Genomic DNA, 20,871 nt, shown 5'->3' with positions numbered 1-20,871 from the left:
TAACATTTTGAAAAAGTCAAGTTTTTTCATTTTTAAATAGATCAAGCTATGTACATGAATATGATGGCTGATAATCACTTATAATATAATGATGGTAGATACTTGTGTTTTCATAGCTATAGCCTACATATTTCCCTTGTGAATCTTATATTAATACTATGTTTATAAATAAATGGAATAATGGAACACTGTAATGTTGTACAGAAACATCACAAATTCATTGAAAAGTTACATGCATGTTTCAGCACATGTTTAAGGTGTCATCTTCAATATGAACATAATTATAAAAAATAATTATAGTACCCTTTGAAATTAATAGAATGATAGAATGAAAATACAAATTATAACTTTTAATTTAATTTATTTCTATTGGTAAAAATTTATTTTTATAACCTGACCCAAAACTAGTAGGCCTAGTTATAATTTGTATTTTTATTCTATTATTTTATTAATTTCAAATGGTACTATAATTCATTTTATATATACAAGAAAGTAGCCCTGAATTGATACATTTCAATGTGTACATTTTCACACTGAAGGTGAAGCCATAGGCGTTGAAACATGTAGGCCTATGTAATTTTTCAATAAACTTGTGATATTCCTAGACAACATTACAGTATTTCATTATGGATAAATTATACCATAAATCTTACCAACAACCATATCTTGTTTAATAAACTAATATTGTGAATCAATCCGCATAATTGAGTACAGTAGGATAGATTGATACAATTGACTCATAAAACATAAAAATTAAAAATCAAAGTTCTTCTTCTAACATATATTTTTTGAACTTACAAGTTGCCCAGGCTAGTGAAAACATTGTTTCAATTTTTTGATTGTTTTGGATACAGCCCTAAATAAGAAAGTGAACATTTAAGATTTGTATAACATGTTTACAGTGTATTATATGAAGTATAGTAGCTGTGAATGATAAGCAATTATTCACCAAATAATTCCACATAACATAAAATAGGTAGCCTATGTGTAAGTCACAATTATTGTTTCAAGTTATAACAGTGTATTGTGAGCCTAATATGTTTTATAGTTGTCCACTGCATAATTATTGAAAAAATGGATTGGTTCTTGAAATAAAAAAGAAACTAGACCTTGTTGAAGAATATAATATGACGTAGGGTAAATGAATAAATATGTGGAAACGTATTGATTCAAGTTATAACAGTGTATATGTGACCTTGTTAAAGAATATAATATGTTGTGAATAAATAAATACATGCAAAAGTATTGATTCAAGTTATAACAGTGAATTATATATGTGATCTTATTAAATAATATTATATGTTGTAAATAAATAAATACATACAATAGTATTGATTCACATTGAATCAGTGTATTATATGTATATAATACACATAATACTATATATTTCGATTGAGACATGAGTGCAATTCTTAAATTAGAATAAAAACTGAAGAAAAATTTATGTTTATTAAGTTCAATTTATTTGCTGGGAGGTGAAAAGATATGACATACAATACAATCACCCACAGATGGTTCTCATCTTATGTTATATGGTTTCTGTACACAATTATAAAAATAGTTTGTGTTATCTGTCTTATTAATGACTCATTGCCAAGTTATCTGAATGTGTCTTAAAATGAAAATGAAACTCATGTTCAATATTTTGTCAGTATTAATTCAATATTATCAGAAATATTGAAAGCTCAATCACTGCCTTCTGTAGAGAAAAGATGATACCAGCAAATCTTATGTAATATTTTAATATAATCACATTTATTATAACACAGTAACACAAACATCAGTGAATACACACATCAGCTATGGGCTAAAGCTAAAAGCCCGTACACACACACACAAACACACACACACACACACACACACACACACTGCCGTGCTACCAATTTCTCCTAATTCGGTTGGATAGCATTTTTCACCTATTAACCTAATGAAAGTTATCGGCTCCAACATAATAGATTCTTGATAAACTATGAATGGATCTATCGCCTATGAATGAGAAATCCAGTTTTCAGAGCAAATCAACTTATAATCTTCAGAAGAATTTTGGCAATATACTACACAAATACACAAAGAACAATATCTTACATGCTTAAGCATCTAAAATCATTACAAGCTAAAAACTTATATAGTTGAAAAACAATGGCTATAGGCTTGTAGACACACAAATCAATTAATTATAGACAAAATAGAACACTATAAACTGTTCAAAACTCAATTTAAAACATTAATAATTCACTTAAACAGAAAAATATTCAGAGAGCACAAAATTAGAACACACGCAGCCAGCCATCATTTTTAGAGAGAAGGAAGCCTCCTCGTCAGAACAAAAACCACATCTCAAAATCAGTGTCTACGTCATGGACACGTCACCAAAAATTTATAAATTACAAGTTTAGAATTCACATTTTACATTTGTTCTCAATAAAACTTTATTTTGAAACTATTATTTTAAATTTTTATATATCATCTCTATTTAAATAATCCATTTATCTGTTAATTCTGTCAACTCAGCCTCGGTGACACCATGGAACATGCAACACAATCATTTACGATAAATTCTCAGTCATAAAGTTGTCCGTATATCGATTACTCTGATATTTACTATAAAGTTTTATAGATCTCGAATTGAAGATTCGGTTCCAATCAAGAAAAAAATGTAATATTACAAATACCCCCCTCTTGACATAAAAAATTTTACTCTTTGAAAATTTAAAGAAAAAAATTACATTGACCCAAATGGAAATTGTTGAATTATGAATTCGAGAACAGTAACAATTTTTTTCTATAAAAACATTACATGTTGTCCTATAATATTGAAAATTATTATAAAAATTCATCAATAGCATTTGTTATATGTTTCCAAACAATATTTCAAAGTATAGAGTATCAAAATTACTTTTGATTTAGCTTTATAATTTAAAGGAAAATATCTCAACAGAAAGTTTAATATATAAAGAATAGTTTTTTGAAATTGCAAATAAATTTAATAGATAGAAAAATTCAATTTTTATTGCATAAAAAAAATTTTAGTATGTTGAATAAAAAATTTATTATTATTATTTTTTTTAAATGAATTGATGAATTGTTACATTTAATTTTCACATAAAATTTCAATAAATCAAAAAATGTTCATTTCTTTCACTATTGACGTGGTTGATTTTATCGATGCAAATTTTGGAAAACAGTCCGTTAAGGCACTCAGTATGATTTTCAGTTAAGTGTCACTCCAGTGTGATGACGTTAGTGTTGGGCTGATCCGAATACTCGTAGTGTTGGGCTGATCTGGATGCACATAGTGTTGGGCTGATACTTGTAGTCGACTGATGCATATCAAACTCGATACAGGTGACATCTCAGTTAGCATTGCCTCATGCTTGTAGTAGACGGCTGCATACCAAACTCAATACAGGTGACATCTCAGTTAGCATTGCCTCATGCTTGTAGTAGATGGCTGCATACCAAACTCGATACAGAGTCACGTAAATTTTGTATCATATTTGTAATTATACAATGTACATTTCAGGCTTGAAATGAAAATGTAATTTGTTTTTCGGAAAAGAGATAGACACTGCATACAGGATTAATTTAGGTGAGGATTAATTCAGGTAAGGTTTGGTTTTTTGATATTTTCAGCTTTCAAGGTTTAGAGTTCTGCATACAGGAATAATTTAGGAGAGGATTTTTGAATCAATTCTTTCATGATACTGTGACTGTTATTTTGAATTCAAAGTTGCAAATGTGAATATGGATGGCAATTACCTCCAGGTAATGTGGTAGTGTTGAAGTTTGAGATACATGGTCAGCAATAAGCGTTGGCATTGTCATTGGCGTATGCTTTGGTGTCAGCATTGGCATTGATATTGGCATTGGCATCAGCATTGGCGCAGGCATTGGCATCGGCGCAGGCATCGGCGTAGATATTGGCATTGGCATCAGCACAGGCATCGGCGTAGTTATTGGCGTAGATATTGGCATTGACATTGACATCAGAGCAGATATTGGCGTAGTTATTGGTGTAGATATTGACATCAGAGCAGATATTGGCGTTGATATTGGCATAGGCATCAGTGTAGATATTGGTGTAGTTATTGGTGTAGATATTAGTGTAGATATTGGCATTGACATTGATGTAGGCATCAGCGTAGATATTGGTGTAGACATTCAATTGATGAGTCACACTAGTTCGAAAATCACCCAAATGTTCTTAACACTCTTCATGGCGTTCACTTGTTGTCGATTTCGAGATTCACATGATAATTATTTCAATGTTAATGTCCATGCTGTACCTGTTATCTTAAAATGCTTATAAACTAAAAGGAAAATTTTGATTAGGCTATCAATACAATCTAATACACATGAAAATTATTTCTAAGTATATAATCAATATAAAATGAAATTTGTTAACATCTTATTATACAGTCAGCAATACATATATTGTGAAATTTTGAGAAAGCAATTACAAAATTTCAATAGAAAAAATAATTTCATTTTCATTTATTCATTGTTCAAATATTTTATAAAAAGCAAATTATTCAATATTATTAATCATTGTTTGTTGGATACTATAGTTTATTTCAACTTTTCAATGTTCTAAACACAAACTACATTTCATGACAAAACTTTACTATCAATCATTAAACAAGAAATCATTCAAAACATCAATAATATTTTGCTTCAAAGGCAATCAATATTCATAAGTAATCATCTGCATCTATGGCAATCAACATTATTAATCAACACAAAAAAATATTATCTCATTACTGCCTCTCTAAGTCATAACCTCTGTTATTCCTTCTTTAGGCAATAATGGGTTTCCATCTCAAAAAACAATCACATACCAGCAAAATTCTAATCAACAAACCCCACTAAAAATTCTACATACACTCCAGCATCTATTTCAAACGATAATCAATCATATCAAAATTTATAGAATAAACAGTTTTTTTTTTTTTAAATTTAGAAAAAGACATCAATTACAAAAACTTCAGTGAAATTTTAACCTTTAACTCATTTCAATTAATAATATGACAAGACGTTTTTATTTAATGAAAACATTATTATTCAAGTTAACTTTCATTAATACATCTCATATATATGGTGACACAATTCATTAATACTTTCAAATTTTTGAAGTTTTATTATTATAACAAAAGAATTTATACATAAGATTAAATTTCAGCATGTTCTAAATTGAACCATTTATTTTTTAAATAAATTCAGAATTTGAAAACTGTATAATAAGTACAAACATTTCAAGATTACAATACAAAGACGATCAAGATGGATAATGGGTAAATAAGTTCCCTAAAAAAAATACAAATAAGAGAAAAAGAAAAATTGAGTAAATAAATCTCCTAAATAATACAAGGAAGAGAAAGATTAATTAGAGCCTATCCTACATGTCAGTTCTAAACTTTCATAAGGAAGTATATTTAATAAAAATATACTGAAAATGAGAAAATGGGACATAATTTTGCTCTGAAAAACCTAGTTACCTAATATAATACCTGACAAAAAAATAGACATAATTAAAATATGTAATACATGATGAAAAAAATATACCGCAAGCAAATAATTATTTACACTACAATGGATAGATTTTAGAAAAGTTAAGTTTTATCAACAATTTAAAGATTAGGAAAATAAGCTACTATTTTAACTTCCAAAATTATATCAGAAAAATACAAATTTAAATGACTATGGACAAGATTGGTTAAGATATGCATCATAGAAGAATTTTACTGAACATTACACAAAGACAGGAAAGAATCAAAATTTGAAAAGATTAAGGGCCAAGAAAAATAGGCTACAGGAAAGAAAAAAGACACAATTATGGACTCTTACCATACACTGCATAGCGATTATGCTATTCTGAATCCCGGCATAACACAGGATTCCTAATCATTGTGTGCTGGGGAATACCCTTTCATCATGTGATTCACAGTCATCATCTTGTAAGTAAGCAACTTGAAACAACCTTTGAATACTAACACATCAATGGTGACTTTCTGCTTTGTTTTCTTCAAGAACATGTTTTTATTCATGGGTTCATTTGTTTTAACAAAGCCATTTTGCTTACAAAAATCAGTCATGTTCACTAAATAATGCTTTGCATACACCTTTTCAATTTTCAGTTGAAAGTTGAATTCATCAACTTGATTCAAAGCAAGATTCATTTTGTTTACATTGTTCCTAACCTCTACAGAAACCTGTCTCATTTAAACATTCACTTTACTGACTGTTTTCCTAACTATCAATTTCGCAATACTACTTTCTTTACTGTTGACTTTCAATAAAGACAACTCCCTACCTACTACATTACTCAATACTACTATCTCATTAGGATTTACTTTTTCAAAAACATTAACTAGGCCTACATTATCTGAAACTTGAACTAATTGATCATGTATCTCAACACTACTATCATCCTGCTTCAATTTGTTTCCATCTTCATGATTATCAATCAATGTCTCATGTGCATCTTTCAATAGAAGGTTCATACTAACCTGCTCTAGTCTAATGCTAGCAAATTCTTGCTTCATATCATCAAACCTAGCATTTTGATCTTGTTTAAAATTATCAATCTTAGCATTTTGCTTATCAAACAGTTGTGTTAAGGCAGCTATTAACTCATCATCATATTTAATATTTTTCATATTGTATGCCATTTTGCTAGTCTGCACAGATAATATATTCATTAGGACTTGATCTCTCTTGAACCAATTTCCCACTCAGCAGTATACCATTCATAACCTATCAAGATATCTATCCTACTAATAATTTTTCATAACCAGGGATTTCATGGTGTACCATTTGGGACATATTTATTTTGTAATTAGGTCCCACCAGGGGTACCATTTGCCGTGCTACCAATTTCTCCTAATATGGTTGGATAGCATTTTTCACCTATTAACCTAATGAAAGTTATCGGCTCCAATGTAATAGATTCTTGATAAACTATGAATGGATCTATCGCCTATGAATGAGAAATCCAGTTTTCAGAGCAAATCAACTTATAATCTTCAGAAGAATTTTGGCAATATACTACACAAATACACAAAGAACAATATCTTACACGCTTAAGCATCTAAAATCATTACGAGCTAAATACTTATCCACTTATATAGTTGAAAAACAATGTCTATAGGCTTATAGACACACAAATCAATTAATTATAGACAAAATAGAACACTATAAACTGTTCAAAACTCAATCTAAAACATTAATAATTCACTTAAACAGAAAAATATTCAGAGAGCACAAAATTAGAACACACGCAGCCAGCCATCATTTTTAGAGAGAAGGAAGCCTCCTCGTCAGAACAAAAACCACATCTCAAAATCAGTGTCTACGTCATGGACACGTCACCAAAAATTTATAAATTACAAGTTTAGAATTCACATTTTACATTTGTTCTCAATAAAACTTTATTTTGAAACTATTATTTTAAATTTTTATATATCATCTCTATTTAAATAATCCATTTATCTGTTAATTCTGTCAACTCAGCCTCGGTGACACCATGGAACATGCAACACAATCATTTACGATAAATTCTCAGTCATAAAGTTGTCCGTATATCGATTACTCTGATATTTACTATAAAGTTTTATAGATCTCGAATTGAAGATTCGATTCCAATCGAGGAAAAATGTAATATTACAACACACACACACACACACACACACACGCCAGTGCTTGTAAGAGAGGTCAAATGGGGAGGCACACACTTTCTGCACTAAACGGGCTCACCCTGAACCAGTGCTCCAATCAAGCTGAAATTTTATATGTATATTCGATAAATATTCAATGTAATGTAATACCCCTAAAGTAATGAATACCCCTGTAAAGTAAAACTGTAAAGTAATGAATACCCCTATAACAAAAAAATTTAAATTTCATTTTTTTTTCTCATAGGAATTTAACTGTTGAAACGGGCTCACTCAAATTCCGGCTATATGGGGTACATTCATACACACCATGACGTAGGCCTAAGGAAATTGGAGGGTGACCAATACAATAGATGCAGGTATTTGCATTGTCTTCGGATCACTCCAACGTTGCCAATTCTACTGGTTCCTTCCTCTTTCTAGAAACGCAGTTTTGGATTGTAACTGACCAAAGTAAATGTTCCTATTCACTCTCAGAACTTCTTCTCTCACATAGTTATGATCTCCAGTCTTCAGTAAGATATCGTTCTCTCAATAGCTAGTTTTCACATTTTATGTGAATAGTTTATATTGAATAACATGATAAATTAGAAGTACTTGAATCACGCCTTCAGAGAAACGTATGCTTCAACAATGATAACTTGGATTAAATGGCAGAAGAGGAGAAGAAAGAGAACTTGGATTAACATTGCTTGCTTATGTTAATTAATTCTCCGGGAAAATTTTGTAAGGGAAGATGCTAGAAGCAATTTCTTACATGATTATTATTGCTGAGATTTATCAGATGCTTTGTGTGAATCGATGTTTTATTTATAACTTACACCCTGCCATGTATAATTCTTGAGAACTTGTGAAATTCATGAGAATAATGATTGGTAAGCTTTGTGGAGTTCTGGAGAGCAGTAGGCTTATTTTGTTATGTTCTCTCATAGAAAAAGGTAACGTTATTGAAATAATCAATATTAGTTTTTTTATGTACAATGGCATCATTGGTTTCTGGTATTATTCACAAAGCGGACATCTTCTAAAAAACAAGAAAACATTCTATGAAATAGTAATTATTATTTGTTTATTTGACAGAGGCTGGCTCAAACAGCACTCTGGTTTGTGGACTGTATCAATTACATTGAAAACTTTTGGGTTGTCTGGCGTCGGGTAGCAAGTTGAACAATTAAAATGGCTAAGTGCACAATAACATAGGCCTACCTTCATGTCCAAATCCTCCTTGCTTCCAGGATCCCGGATCCAGATCACGATACGAGACGAGACGACACTTGTAATAAATCACAATAAATAATCAATAGATCACTTTGCAAAAATCGACATTACGAGAAGTGAGCTGTTCAATTGGCTGTCAATTGGCAACTGGCCACAATTATGCTTTGAGCATCACCGTATAATTGCCCCCTCCACCACACAACGCCAGACAATAAAGGGGAACATTCATATAACGTCCGAACATTCCGCCCACCTTGGAAGAACTTCCAATAACAAAAAAAAAAAAAAAACCTATAACGAACCCTACTAGGGAAACTAGGAAAGAAAAGGAAAATGTCTTCACTCCTCAAGGGCCCTTGAGGAGACTTGCAAAAAAGGAGTAGGAGGCCCACAGAAAGGAGAGGATGGGACGAGAATAATGACTATATACAACCAATATAGAATAAAAACAAGAAACAAAGCAACTTGGGAACCTTTCCCACATATAAAACGAGAAACAAAAAAAACTAACCACTAAAACTTATTGAAGTTCCCTTCAATAAGGCCTAATCTTCATCAATAGGGAGGAGACATACCCTATTGACAGCCTTAGTTAGACTTCCCTTTGCAGTCTGTACCTCCACCACTCTCACAACTCCATCCTGTCCAGGGAATGTCTTAGTTATTCGGCCAAGCCTACAGTGAAGAGGGAGTAGGTTACTTTCCTTTAAGAGAGCCATATGTCCAATTTTAACATTACTATGTTTTCTGTACAATTTTGTTCGGGTTTGCAAGCTAGATACATACTCCAATTGCCAACGTTTCCAGAATGAGGATACAATTCTTTTGAGTAAACTCCATCGATTTCTCAAGTTCACCGATTGAATTGATTCCTCTGAGTCTTTACTCTGTGTTGCTAGAGTAATTTTTCTTGCTTCCAATTCAATCTGTTTGGAATTCTCATAATCATTACCGTGGGTTTAGTGTGGCCAGCACTCCAGTGGTTTGTCTAACCAATCAGACCCATTCCACCACAGAGAATTACCAATAATTAATTCATTGAGAAATAGTCCTCGACTAGCACAATCAGCTGGATTACATTCGGTTGACACATATCTGAATTGCTCTGTAGACAGGTGTTCCTGTACTTGACTTACACGATTTGCCACAAACCTAGCCCAACAATGAGGTGAAGACCGAATCCAACTCACTGCCACAGTTGAATAAGTCCAAGCTGCAATATAATCTATGTTTATAATTTTTGAAAGCACTTCTTGAACTTCATGTAATAATCTAGCTACTAGGACAACCACACAAAGCTCCCATTTCTTCACTACCTCCACAGATGCTATATCATCCCAGTCACATCTCGATTGCCATAGATATTGAATTATACTCCTGAAGGTAAGCATGAAAGGTGTCGAATATCCTAATGGATCAAAAATTTGTGCTAAAGTTGATAAAACATTTCGTTTTGTAGCTAGACTGGATGGAACCTTCACCCTGTAGAAGAGGTAGTAACCAATTGGATTCGATTGGCAGCCAAGAATTTTAATGGTTTTATCAGACTCCAAAGTGAAATCTTTTGCATCAATAGCGCAATGCTCTGGAGGGAGATTTGATAGAATGGTAGAATGATTGCTGGCCCACTTTAGCAATTCAAATTTCCCTTTGCTTAACAATTCAGTAAGCTGCAGTTGCTTGGTTGCTTCCATTGATGAGACTGATGTAACTATATCATCCATGTAAGTAGAAAACCGTAAGGCTTCAGAAGCCGCAGGGAACATTTTTTCTTCATCTTCAATACACTGATGGGTAGTACAAATGGCAAGAAATGGCGATGATGATACACCATACGACATAGTTGTTAGAGTATACTCTTTAATTTCTTCTCCCTTTTCGGATTTTGTCCATTTTATTTCAACATTATCCTGTCTATCATCATCTAACTCTTCCAAATTTCGTTTCCCCCTTTCAAAAACATCTTCTCCAATTTCCTTTTTCAGTATGGGTCTCCCCATTGGTTTGATTTCATGTGGACTATGAATCACTTTTAACTCTTTCCCTAAATTACCGTTGATTGGTAAATAACTGTTGAAGGCTATACCATAGAGAAACAATAGTGTAAGTAGATATCCCATGGTATAGGGAATTTATGTCGCAACTTTTACTGTTATCTCAAGCCGATTACTGTCGATTATTGTCAATTTTTACTGTTTTGTTGGGGTGAGAGTGTATGAACGGCACAATTTGAGAGACTACCAGCATCACACAGCTGCATGGGAAAGAACTACGTGGACTATCGGCTTGGGATAACAGTAAAAGTTGCGACATAAACGCCCTATACCATGGGATATCTACTTACGCTATTGTTTCTCTATGGCTATACCTTGTTTACCTGGAACTTCTTCTAAATTATCTCCCAATTCTTCTTCTCGAATCATGGAAACATTTTCTCCGACATTAGTTTTACCTTCAAGATATCCCGATATCTCCCTCGTATTTGTTTCCTTGGATGGTAATTCTACAATGTATCTACCAGTATTCAAACGACAAACAGTTGATTTGTATATCTCCTCACAAGCCATTTCACTTTCAAATAATTTTTTTGTCCTAGGTGGCTCTTCTACGACCCAAAATCGCTTCACCAACTCTTCTGAATTAGCATTGGAATACATGCACAGATTATTTGAGATAGTAGAACTCTCCTCTGATACCTTACCCATCAGGCAGTAGCCCCATACTGTTTCTACAAACCACTCTGTCTCAGACAGCACCGTATCGCGCATGCGTTAGCAACGGGTTTTTCCCGTTCCATTCAGTCAGTTCTTTGAATGTAACGTTCTTTGTGATGATGGTTACCGAGCACTGTAACTGGAGCCAATTGTCATTCTATTTGATGAAGATATTATTATCCAATGATGATTTATCATAAGATTCAATATAATAATCAATATATTATCATTTTATTTAATGAAAGGAAGAGTACTTTTGAAAAATATAATTAATAAAATATAACAGTTGTTATTTAACTGATGTTAAAAAACACTATAACTAAGTCAGCATATTGTCATTTCAAAACAAAAACCGAACCCTCAACCACCCCTTTTACATTTAAAACATCAATAAACATAACTTTTTGTGAAAACCTCTAATCCCTTCCAGCATATTGCGATTTCAAAGCAAAATCCTAACCTATCTTTCCACCTTTGAAATATCAAAAAGCATAATATTCTACCTGGACCCTAGGCCTTTCTAGCATATTGCAATTTTAAAGAAAAAACCTAACCTAACCTTATGGAACATTATTAAATATAATCCAAAAAAACCTAACCACTAACCCCTTCACATTCAATAATTTAGTTTTCAAAGCAAAATCCTAACCCACTAACCTATCCTTTCACATTTGAAACATCAAAAAACATAACTCTACCTGCTAGCCCCTTCTAGCATATTGCAATTTCAAAGCAAAAACCTAACCTATCCTAATAACACATTATTAAATATAACCTAAATAAGACTCAACCTCTAACCCTTTCACATTTAATACTTTGAATTTATTCGTCATCTTTAGAACAAAACATAAACATGTGGTTCAAAGCAAAATCCTAACCCCCTAACCTATCCTTTTACCTTTGAAACATCAAAAAACATAACTCTACCTAGACCCTAGCCCCTTCCAGCATATTGCAATTTTAAAGCAAAAACCTAACCTATCCTAATAAAACATTATTAAATATAACCTAAATAAAACCTAACCCCCAACTCTTTCACATTTGTTGAACGACAGACAAGGATAGCAACACCATTGCAAATCGTATACTACCATTATAACGTGGACCTCACTATAGATACTCAAAGAATACTTTTGAATAACTATGTTATAACTGTGACTGTTGCTGGCCGTTACTCTGTTTCTGAGACAAAGAGAAGCTGCTCTGTTTCTAGGGCAGATGGTGTACCCACTGGACCAATCACCTTTCTTCCAGTCAGAATGAAGGGGAGTTCGGTGTTTCAAATTCACAGTTAGCAATTTCATCTGTCACTTCCAGTTTAGTATCAGATAATCCATAGATTGGCAAACTGTGTGTTTTCTGTACCACTAAACCCAGTTTTTTCATGCATCGCCTTGTAATAAATGACTCGGTGCTTGCACTATCTAATAACACTTTGACCTTATGATAATTGCCTTGATTACTTCGAACTCCCAATTTAACAGTTGGTAACAATACTAAGGAACTGTTTACATTCGAAAATACTTTCTTAGCTGAGTCAGTAACAAATGTTTGATGGCTTTGATCAGCGACGTCGTGCCCGTCTACCCTGCTCATTTGTTTATTACCGGCCAATGTGTTGGTGTTTTCAACAGGCGGCTGTCTCGGCTCTAAATGGAGGAGCGAATGATGACGCGAATTACAGTGACTGCACGGCTTCCTTCTTCTACAATCTCTAATAAAGTGCCCTGCCAATAAACAGCTGATACATAGTTTCCATTCTTCTACACGTTTTAATCTATCAGACGGTTTCAGATTCAAGAACACTTCACAATTTTCCAGTTCATGAGAATTATTACATTCAATACATTTCAGCTCGCCCGATTTCGATTTAACAATCATAGCTGAAGCCTTGTAATTTCCCATAGTGGGTTTCGATTTCCCAAACTGCTTATGTGAGGAGGCTTCTGACGATGTAGATGATCCCAATAAATCAGTGGATTTAGTAGCCTCTAAAATAACAGCTTCATCATTCAAAAATATTTGGAAGTTTTTCAAATCGGATACTGTTCCATTTCTTAGCAGTCTCTGCCACTTCTCTCTCAATTCTTCAGTCAGTTTTTTACGTAAGACAAATAATAACGGAATCGACTAGTCATTAACTGCATGACCAATTGATTTTAGTGCTGCAATATACTCAGTTAAATGAGTGATGAATTTTCGTAGTGAGTCTGGTTGCTTATTAACTGCTGGCATATCAAAAATTGCTTGCAAGTCTACATCAGTCAGCTTGTAAGAGTCATTGTAGCGATTCAATAATAATTTCCATGCCTCAGCATAATGATCACTTGTCAATGGGACTACAGAAATGACTGACAGTGCATCGCCTCTCAGTACAGACCGAAGATACATATGTTTTTGTATGTCAGCAATTTGACCATTATTATGAACCGTTGCTTCGAATAAATCTTTAAATTGACTCCAAATTTTCAAATCGCCGTCAAAAGTCATTAAAGGAAGCTTAGGTAGGGCAACTGGCGAGATATTTCTAGTTGTAGGTGAAGAAGCTACATTGGAAGAACTAATATTCAAATTTGTTTGAGTGGATGGTAAGGTTTCGAGAATAGCCTTGACATTGAAAAAAGTCTTATCAAATTGGCTCATCAAATTTTCAAGTTCACTTGTTTCCAATCGAGGATTTTGTTTGTTATAGTAGCTATGCATCTTATCTATTATATCATTGAACTCCACCTGGTGGTGATCGATATGCTCACCCATAACTTTCAATAAATTCTTCATTTTTTTATTTTTCGGATCCTTTTCGACAGCTTTGGTAATTTCATTAATCCGTTTTATTTTACGAATTAATGCATCTCTTTGAAATGTCAAATCTTCAATAACACCCATAGTGAGGCGATAACAGTGAGCGCTCGTCGAGAGAGAGAGAGTTTGACAAAGAACCAAACAAGAATAGGAGGGAAAACACGAGAGCAGGCGACACAATAGAATGAACAATGACTGGCTTATCTAATCATACAAGTCAAGCCAGCATTTCAACTTATGCTCGGTAGAAATGATCGGTTACAAGGCTAATAATACTGTATCGATACTCATTGGAACAAACAATATATGCTATTAATAACGAAGTAACGACAATAATCAATGCAAATAACTGCAAGTATCCATTGAAAAAAGTAACAGTTCCAGTTACTGTTACAGCTAGACGACTTATTGACACGAACTTGCCAGTCCAGCGTTGTGGCACCAATGCAACAATCTTACGCAATAATACTACGACACAATTATTTACGAAAATATTACTTGTTCTACTCAATTTCCAACTTAAATTGAGCCCAAATTTCTTAAGAATACCACAAATAAAGCGTATATTCATCTACGACGACAAAAACAAGCCATATACACAGAAAAACCAAGAAGAAAATAGGCATAAAAAACGACAAACCTATTAGACAATATTTCAAACTTATGTCCTATTCAAATTCGATTAACAAATCAATCCCGGACGGTTGGACCAATGTTTATTCGACAGAGGCTGGCTCAAACAGCACTCTGGTTTGTGGACTGTATCAATAATTACATTGAGAAACTTTTGGGTTTTCTGGCATCGGGTAGCAAGTTGAACAATTAAAATGGCTAAGTGCACAATAACATAGGCCTACCTTCAAGTCCAAATCCTCCTTGCTTCCAGGATCCCGGGTCCAGATCACGATACGAGACGAGACGACACTTGTAATAAATCACAATAAATAATCAATAGATCACTTTGCAAAAATCGACATTACGAGAAGTGAGCTGTTCGATTGGCTGTCAATCGGCAACTGGCCACAATTATGCTTTGCGCATCACCGTATAATTGCCCCCTCCACCACACAATGCCAGACAATAAAGGGGAACATTCATATAACGTCCGAACATTATTAAACGAAAATCCCAATTAAGACTAATCTTCTGCTACTGCAAATATTGACAACAGGGTTATTCAATTGGGATTTTCGTTCAATGATTATTATTTATTCACTTGCATTTGAACAAATGCAACTTCCAATTTATTTCCATCTGTATTCTATGAAATAATCTCCATTCATTAAAATTATCATATTCTGAGTATGTAGTTTCCCAATGAATACCAGATAGAATATTGTACATGTTGTAATCTTGTAATACTTCAAATTTCTTAAGAAGAAACAAAACGTGAATTTATTTACATAAAACGTATACTGAGGAATAAAACAAAAGAAAATCTAATAAGAGCAATGAATAAATTAGAAATAATTAGAGGTAGATAATTTTATTCATTTTCTAACTTAGCAAGGATGATAAAATCTTCGGTTTTTTACCTCAGGCTCCTTATATATTATATATAAGTAGAATATTGATATTTCCATTTCAGAGCAGTAGGCTTATTTTGTTATGTTCTCTCATAGAAAAAGGTAACATTATTGAAATAATCGATATTAGTTTATTTATGTACAATCACATCATTGGTCCCTGGTATTATTGACAAGGCGGACATCTCCTTCTTAAAAACACAAAAACATTCTATGAAATAGTCACCATTTATTAAAATTATCATATTTTGAGTATGTAGTTTCCCAATGAATACCAGATAGAATATCGTACTGTTGTGTGTAGGTTGGCAATATTCAATCATCTGTTTTAGGCGCCAAGTGCTGTGATGGCTGGTGCTTAGAGGTTAGGTCTTCATGTCATGTTATGTTATTGTCGTTTTATATTTTCAATTAAATAACGTCTAATTATCAATACAGTCTAATTATCTAGCCACTTAAAACATGGTGTCAGGTGCGAGCGGACCGTGCTGTATCCACCATTTATTGTAGGCTACCATAGTGTCAGTGTCAGTGCATCTCTGTCAGTACAACATGTCTATTTCGACACAAAATATTCACCCTCTTAGCCTTTCCGGCGATGTGGCAAATAACTTCTCGAACTGGCTGCAACAATTTAAAATATTTTTGATTGCAGCAAACCTTGATGAGGCTCCATCCAAACTGAAAGTGGCCTTGTTTCTTGCCCTGATTGGACCTCAAGGGCTGGCAGTTTTTAACTCATTCAATAAAGACTCAGATGCAATCCAATTTGAGGAGTTGGTCCAACTTTTTAAAGAACATTTTCTCCCCACAAAAAACTTGACAGTTGAACGTCACAAATTCTTCACTCGAGTGCAGCAGCCAGGTGAGAGTATTGATGACTTTGTCACTGCCTTAAAGACACTGAGTAACTCCTGTGAATTTGGGTCATTGACTGATAGTCTGGTGAAAGATATCTTGATTTGTGGACTCAATGACAGTCACACTAACATTGAAGAACGCCTGCTCCAGGATCTGGACCTTAACCTAGATAAAGCACTGCAAGTGTGTCGATCAGTGGTGATGTCCCAACAGCATGTCAAAGCCCTCCTGTGCTCTACTTCTGACTTGACAATTGGAGTAGTGAACAGACGATTTCTCCGGGACGGATCAAACCAGTTTCATCAACCAGCCAACAACTCAGGTTATGTTCACACTCCCAGTACCTCTGGTAATGTCATTCAACAGGCTCATTCTTCAACCCAACCTTTCCGGTCAGGACAAGTGAATCAAAGACCAAATATGCCGCCCATTTGTGATAAGTGTGGCCAGGTGTATCACTTCAAGTGCCCAGCACTTAATAAAACATGTAGTAGGTGTGGTCCTTTGAACCACTTTGCTAAAATGTGTAGAAGCAAGACAGTGATGTCAATTGAATACCATCAGTCTCAGCCACAAGAAAATCAAGTGAATACTTCTGATACTTCTTGCTCAGGTAATATTACTTTTATTGATTCTCGTAATGATCTTGACACATATCTTGTGGGCTCAGTTGGAACTGTGAATAACAAAGAGCAGTCAGGTTGGTTTTTGAGTGCTTCTATTAATGGGAACCCAGTTAGGTACCAGCTTGACACTGGGGCTCATTGGGGCTAAGTGAACATTATATCTGTTGATCAATTTCTTGGATTGGGTTTTTGTAAATCCATTATTAATCCTTGTATTTCAAAGCTTACGTCAATCTGTGGCAACTCACTTCCTTCTTTAGGCTATGCAGTTCTGCCTTGTGTCATTAATAGTGAAATTTTAAATGTTAGATTTTATGTTACTAACTTGAAGCATCTCCCAATTCTAGGGATAGATGCTTGTAGACAACTGAGTTTGCTAAAACAGGTGGATGTGGTCAATCATAACTTGACAGGACCTGTTTTAAAAAATGATGTGTATGCTAAGTTAATTTCTAAGTATGATGTTTTTTGGTGGCCTTGGTTGTTTGTCCAAGCCATGTAAACTTGAGCTTCGACCAGATGCAACTCCCAGGGTTGACCCTCCACGGAAATTACCATTCAAATTATACCCCAGGGTGAAGCAGGAACTAGAAAAAATGGAGGCCGATAGAGTTATAGCTAAGGTGTCTGAGCCAATACAATGGGTTAGTTCCATGGTTGTAACAGAAAAGAAATCTGGCAATTTACGGATATGTATAGATCCTAAGCATCTTAATGAAAATCTGTTGAGGGCACACTACCAATTGCCCACCTTGGAGTGTATTAGATCTCAATTGAATGGCTCCACTCTTTTTTCTACTCTTGATGCCAATTCAGGCTTTTGGATTATTCCACTGGATGAGGCAAGCTCCCACATTCTAACATTTAACACACCTTTTGGTCGATTTAGATTTCTCAGACTTCCTTTTGGCATCAATTGTGCTCCTGAAATTTTCCATAAAACAATGGTGGATTGCTTTGGTGATTTGGAAGGTGTTGTCATATACCTTGATGACATTTTGGTGCATGGTGCTACAGCAGAAATTCACTACAAACGCTACAATCAGTTCTTGAGCGTGCTCAACAACTGAATGAATGTTCAGTTCAACAGCAGCAAGTGTGCCTTTGGGCTAAGTGAGGTCAGATATATGGGTCATATATTTTCGGCTGATGGAATGTGTCCTGACAGCTCACGTATCAAGGCAATATGTGGTATGGAGTGTCCTCAGGATAGAAAGTCACTACAACGTTTCTTGGGCCTTATCAATTACTTATCAAGTTTTGTTCCAAATCTTGCAACAGAAACTGAATGCCTACATCCTCTCATTAAAAATGATATGGTATTTGAGTGGACTACCTGCCACACTTTGGCGTTTGAAAAGCTAAAACTGCTTATAACTCAGGCCCCAGTTTTGGCACATTTTGATGTCACAAAACCTATTGTGTTGACAGTTGACTCATCTCAAAGTGCAGTGGGTGCAGCTCTTCTTCAAAACGGTAAGCCAGTATGCTATGCCTCTAAAACCCTCACCACATGTCAACAAAACTATGCCCAGATTGAGAAAGAGCTTTATGCAGTGGTGTTTGGCTGTGATCGATTCAGACAATATATCTATGTTCAACATATTACTATTGAAACAGATCGCTCACCTCTAGTAACTATTAGCAAACGCCTTCTTGCAAGTGTCCCAGCTAGGCTCCAGCGTATGCTTCTTCAGCTTCAACCATATGATTTTCATATTGTTTACAAACCTGGTCGATTTATGCATGTGGCTGACACATTGTCACGAGCTGCACTCCCAGAGGTAGAAAGCCTGATAGATGATGACATCTCAGTCCATGTCAATCTAATCCATTCCTCTCTCCCAATAGTGTCTCAAACACTGAAGGAGGTCGAAGAGATGTCATCTGCTGATGAAACCATTACTCTCCTTATATCTTATTGCTTACAGGGATGGCCACAACGCCAGTCTGCCATACCCAACTCTTGTAAACCATTCTATAGATTCAGAGAACAACTGAATACTGCTAATGGCATTTTATACAAAAATAATAGTGTGGTTGTACCCCAAAAAATGCAAAAATCTATTCTTCAGAAGCTTCATTGTGGTCATATGGGGATAGAGAGAACAAAAAATGCAGTGCGTGATGTTTTGTTCTGGCCTACTCTTTCTTCAGAAATCAAGGAAATGATCCAACAATGTCCTACCTGTATCAAATATCATTCTGCCAATCCAGATGAGCCTCTTCTGAATCATGAGAGTCCCAATATTCCTTGGTAAAAGATTGGTACTGATCTTTTTGATTTCAATCATAAAAAATACTTGGTACTTGTTGACTATTATTCCAAATTCATTGAGGTCTGTCATCTGTCATCCTCTAATGCACAGTGTGTTATATCTGCTCTCAAGTCTGTCTTCAGCCGCTTTGGCATTCCATGTCAACTTGTAAGTAATAATGGCCCCCCTTTTTCATCTAAGGAATTTTTGGACTTTGTCACTGACTGGAAGATTACTCATACAACTTCCAGTCCACACTTCCCCCAATCAAATGGTATGGCTGAAAGTGCTGTTAAAATTGTAAAGAATATTTTTCTCAAGTGTCATGATTCTGGCTCAGATGTCTCCTTGACATTATTGCAACAACGCAATACCCCAAAAGGTGATATGCTCTCACCAGTGCATTTTATGTTTTCCAGACAGCTCAGGACAACTCTCCCAATCACAGATGCACTTCTAGCTCCGACTCTGGCAGGCCATTCCAAGCACAAGGAACAATGCCAGCAGCAACAACTGAGAGCTCAACAACAGTTTGGCAAACATGTATGCCAGCTACCTCCTCTTTGTGTTGGTGAATCTGTCTTCTTCAAGCTCACTCCTGACAGCATCTGGTCCCCTGCTACAGTGGTATCTATTGATGAAATGCCTAGGTCATACACAGTGAAGTCAGCCTCTGGACACACTTACAGACGGAATCGTAAGCACCTTCTGAATCAGTCAGGTAGGAAAGGCTTGACTCCATTAGTTGGCACACATCATACTGGATATCATAGAGACCATACAACAAATGTGGATGCAACTGGTAATGTCAGCCAAAATTTTCCCCCACAACCTAATATGTATTTTTCTGTACCTCTCTGGGGTGAAAATGAGGACACTACTGGGGAAATTAACAGTGAGATTTCAGATGGTGGCTCAAGTGGGGACTTTATGGGTTTCCCTGACAATGTCTGTCATACTAGTTTACCCGATCTGTCTTTTTCATTGGTTGGTGGTCTCACTCAAGGGAGGGGAAACGTGTTATTAGAAGGCCAAGAAGATTCTCATTTTCTGAGTATACAACATAGATATAGGACATCCCTTTGATTCTCATATTAATTATCTCTTCTTTTGTTTAGTTATCTCTGATGATTGTATTGTTTTCTTCTACTTGTAATTATGTATTTTGATTACTCCTGAAGGTATATAGATTCATT

The 20,871-nt window shown here is 34.6% G+C and overlaps 1 protein-coding gene across 1 annotated transcript; it reads left to right on the top strand.

The window, feature by feature from the left end:
- The first annotated feature begins 16,471 nt into the window (after positions 1–16,471).
- Positions 16,472–20,660, top strand: LOC120354196. The gene is made up of 2 exons (XM_039440783.1): positions 16,472–17,404; positions 20,095–20,660. The coding sequence occupies exons 1-2, from the start codon at positions 16,483–16,485 to the stop codon at positions 20,133–20,135; spliced, it is 963 nt and encodes a 320-aa protein (XP_039296717.1). The 5' UTR covers positions 16,472–16,482; the 3' UTR covers positions 20,136–20,660.
- The last annotated feature ends 211 nt before the right edge of the window (positions 20,661–20,871 follow it).

Source organism: Nilaparvata lugens, chromosome 14 (genome assembly GCF_014356525.2).
Source record: "Nilaparvata lugens isolate BPH chromosome 14, ASM1435652v1, whole genome shotgun sequence".
Classification (NCBI taxonomy): domain Eukaryota; kingdom Metazoa; phylum Arthropoda; class Insecta; order Hemiptera; family Delphacidae; genus Nilaparvata; species Nilaparvata lugens.
Note: the sequence above shows the minus strand (reverse complement) of the source record. Positions and strands in the feature narration are given on the sequence as shown.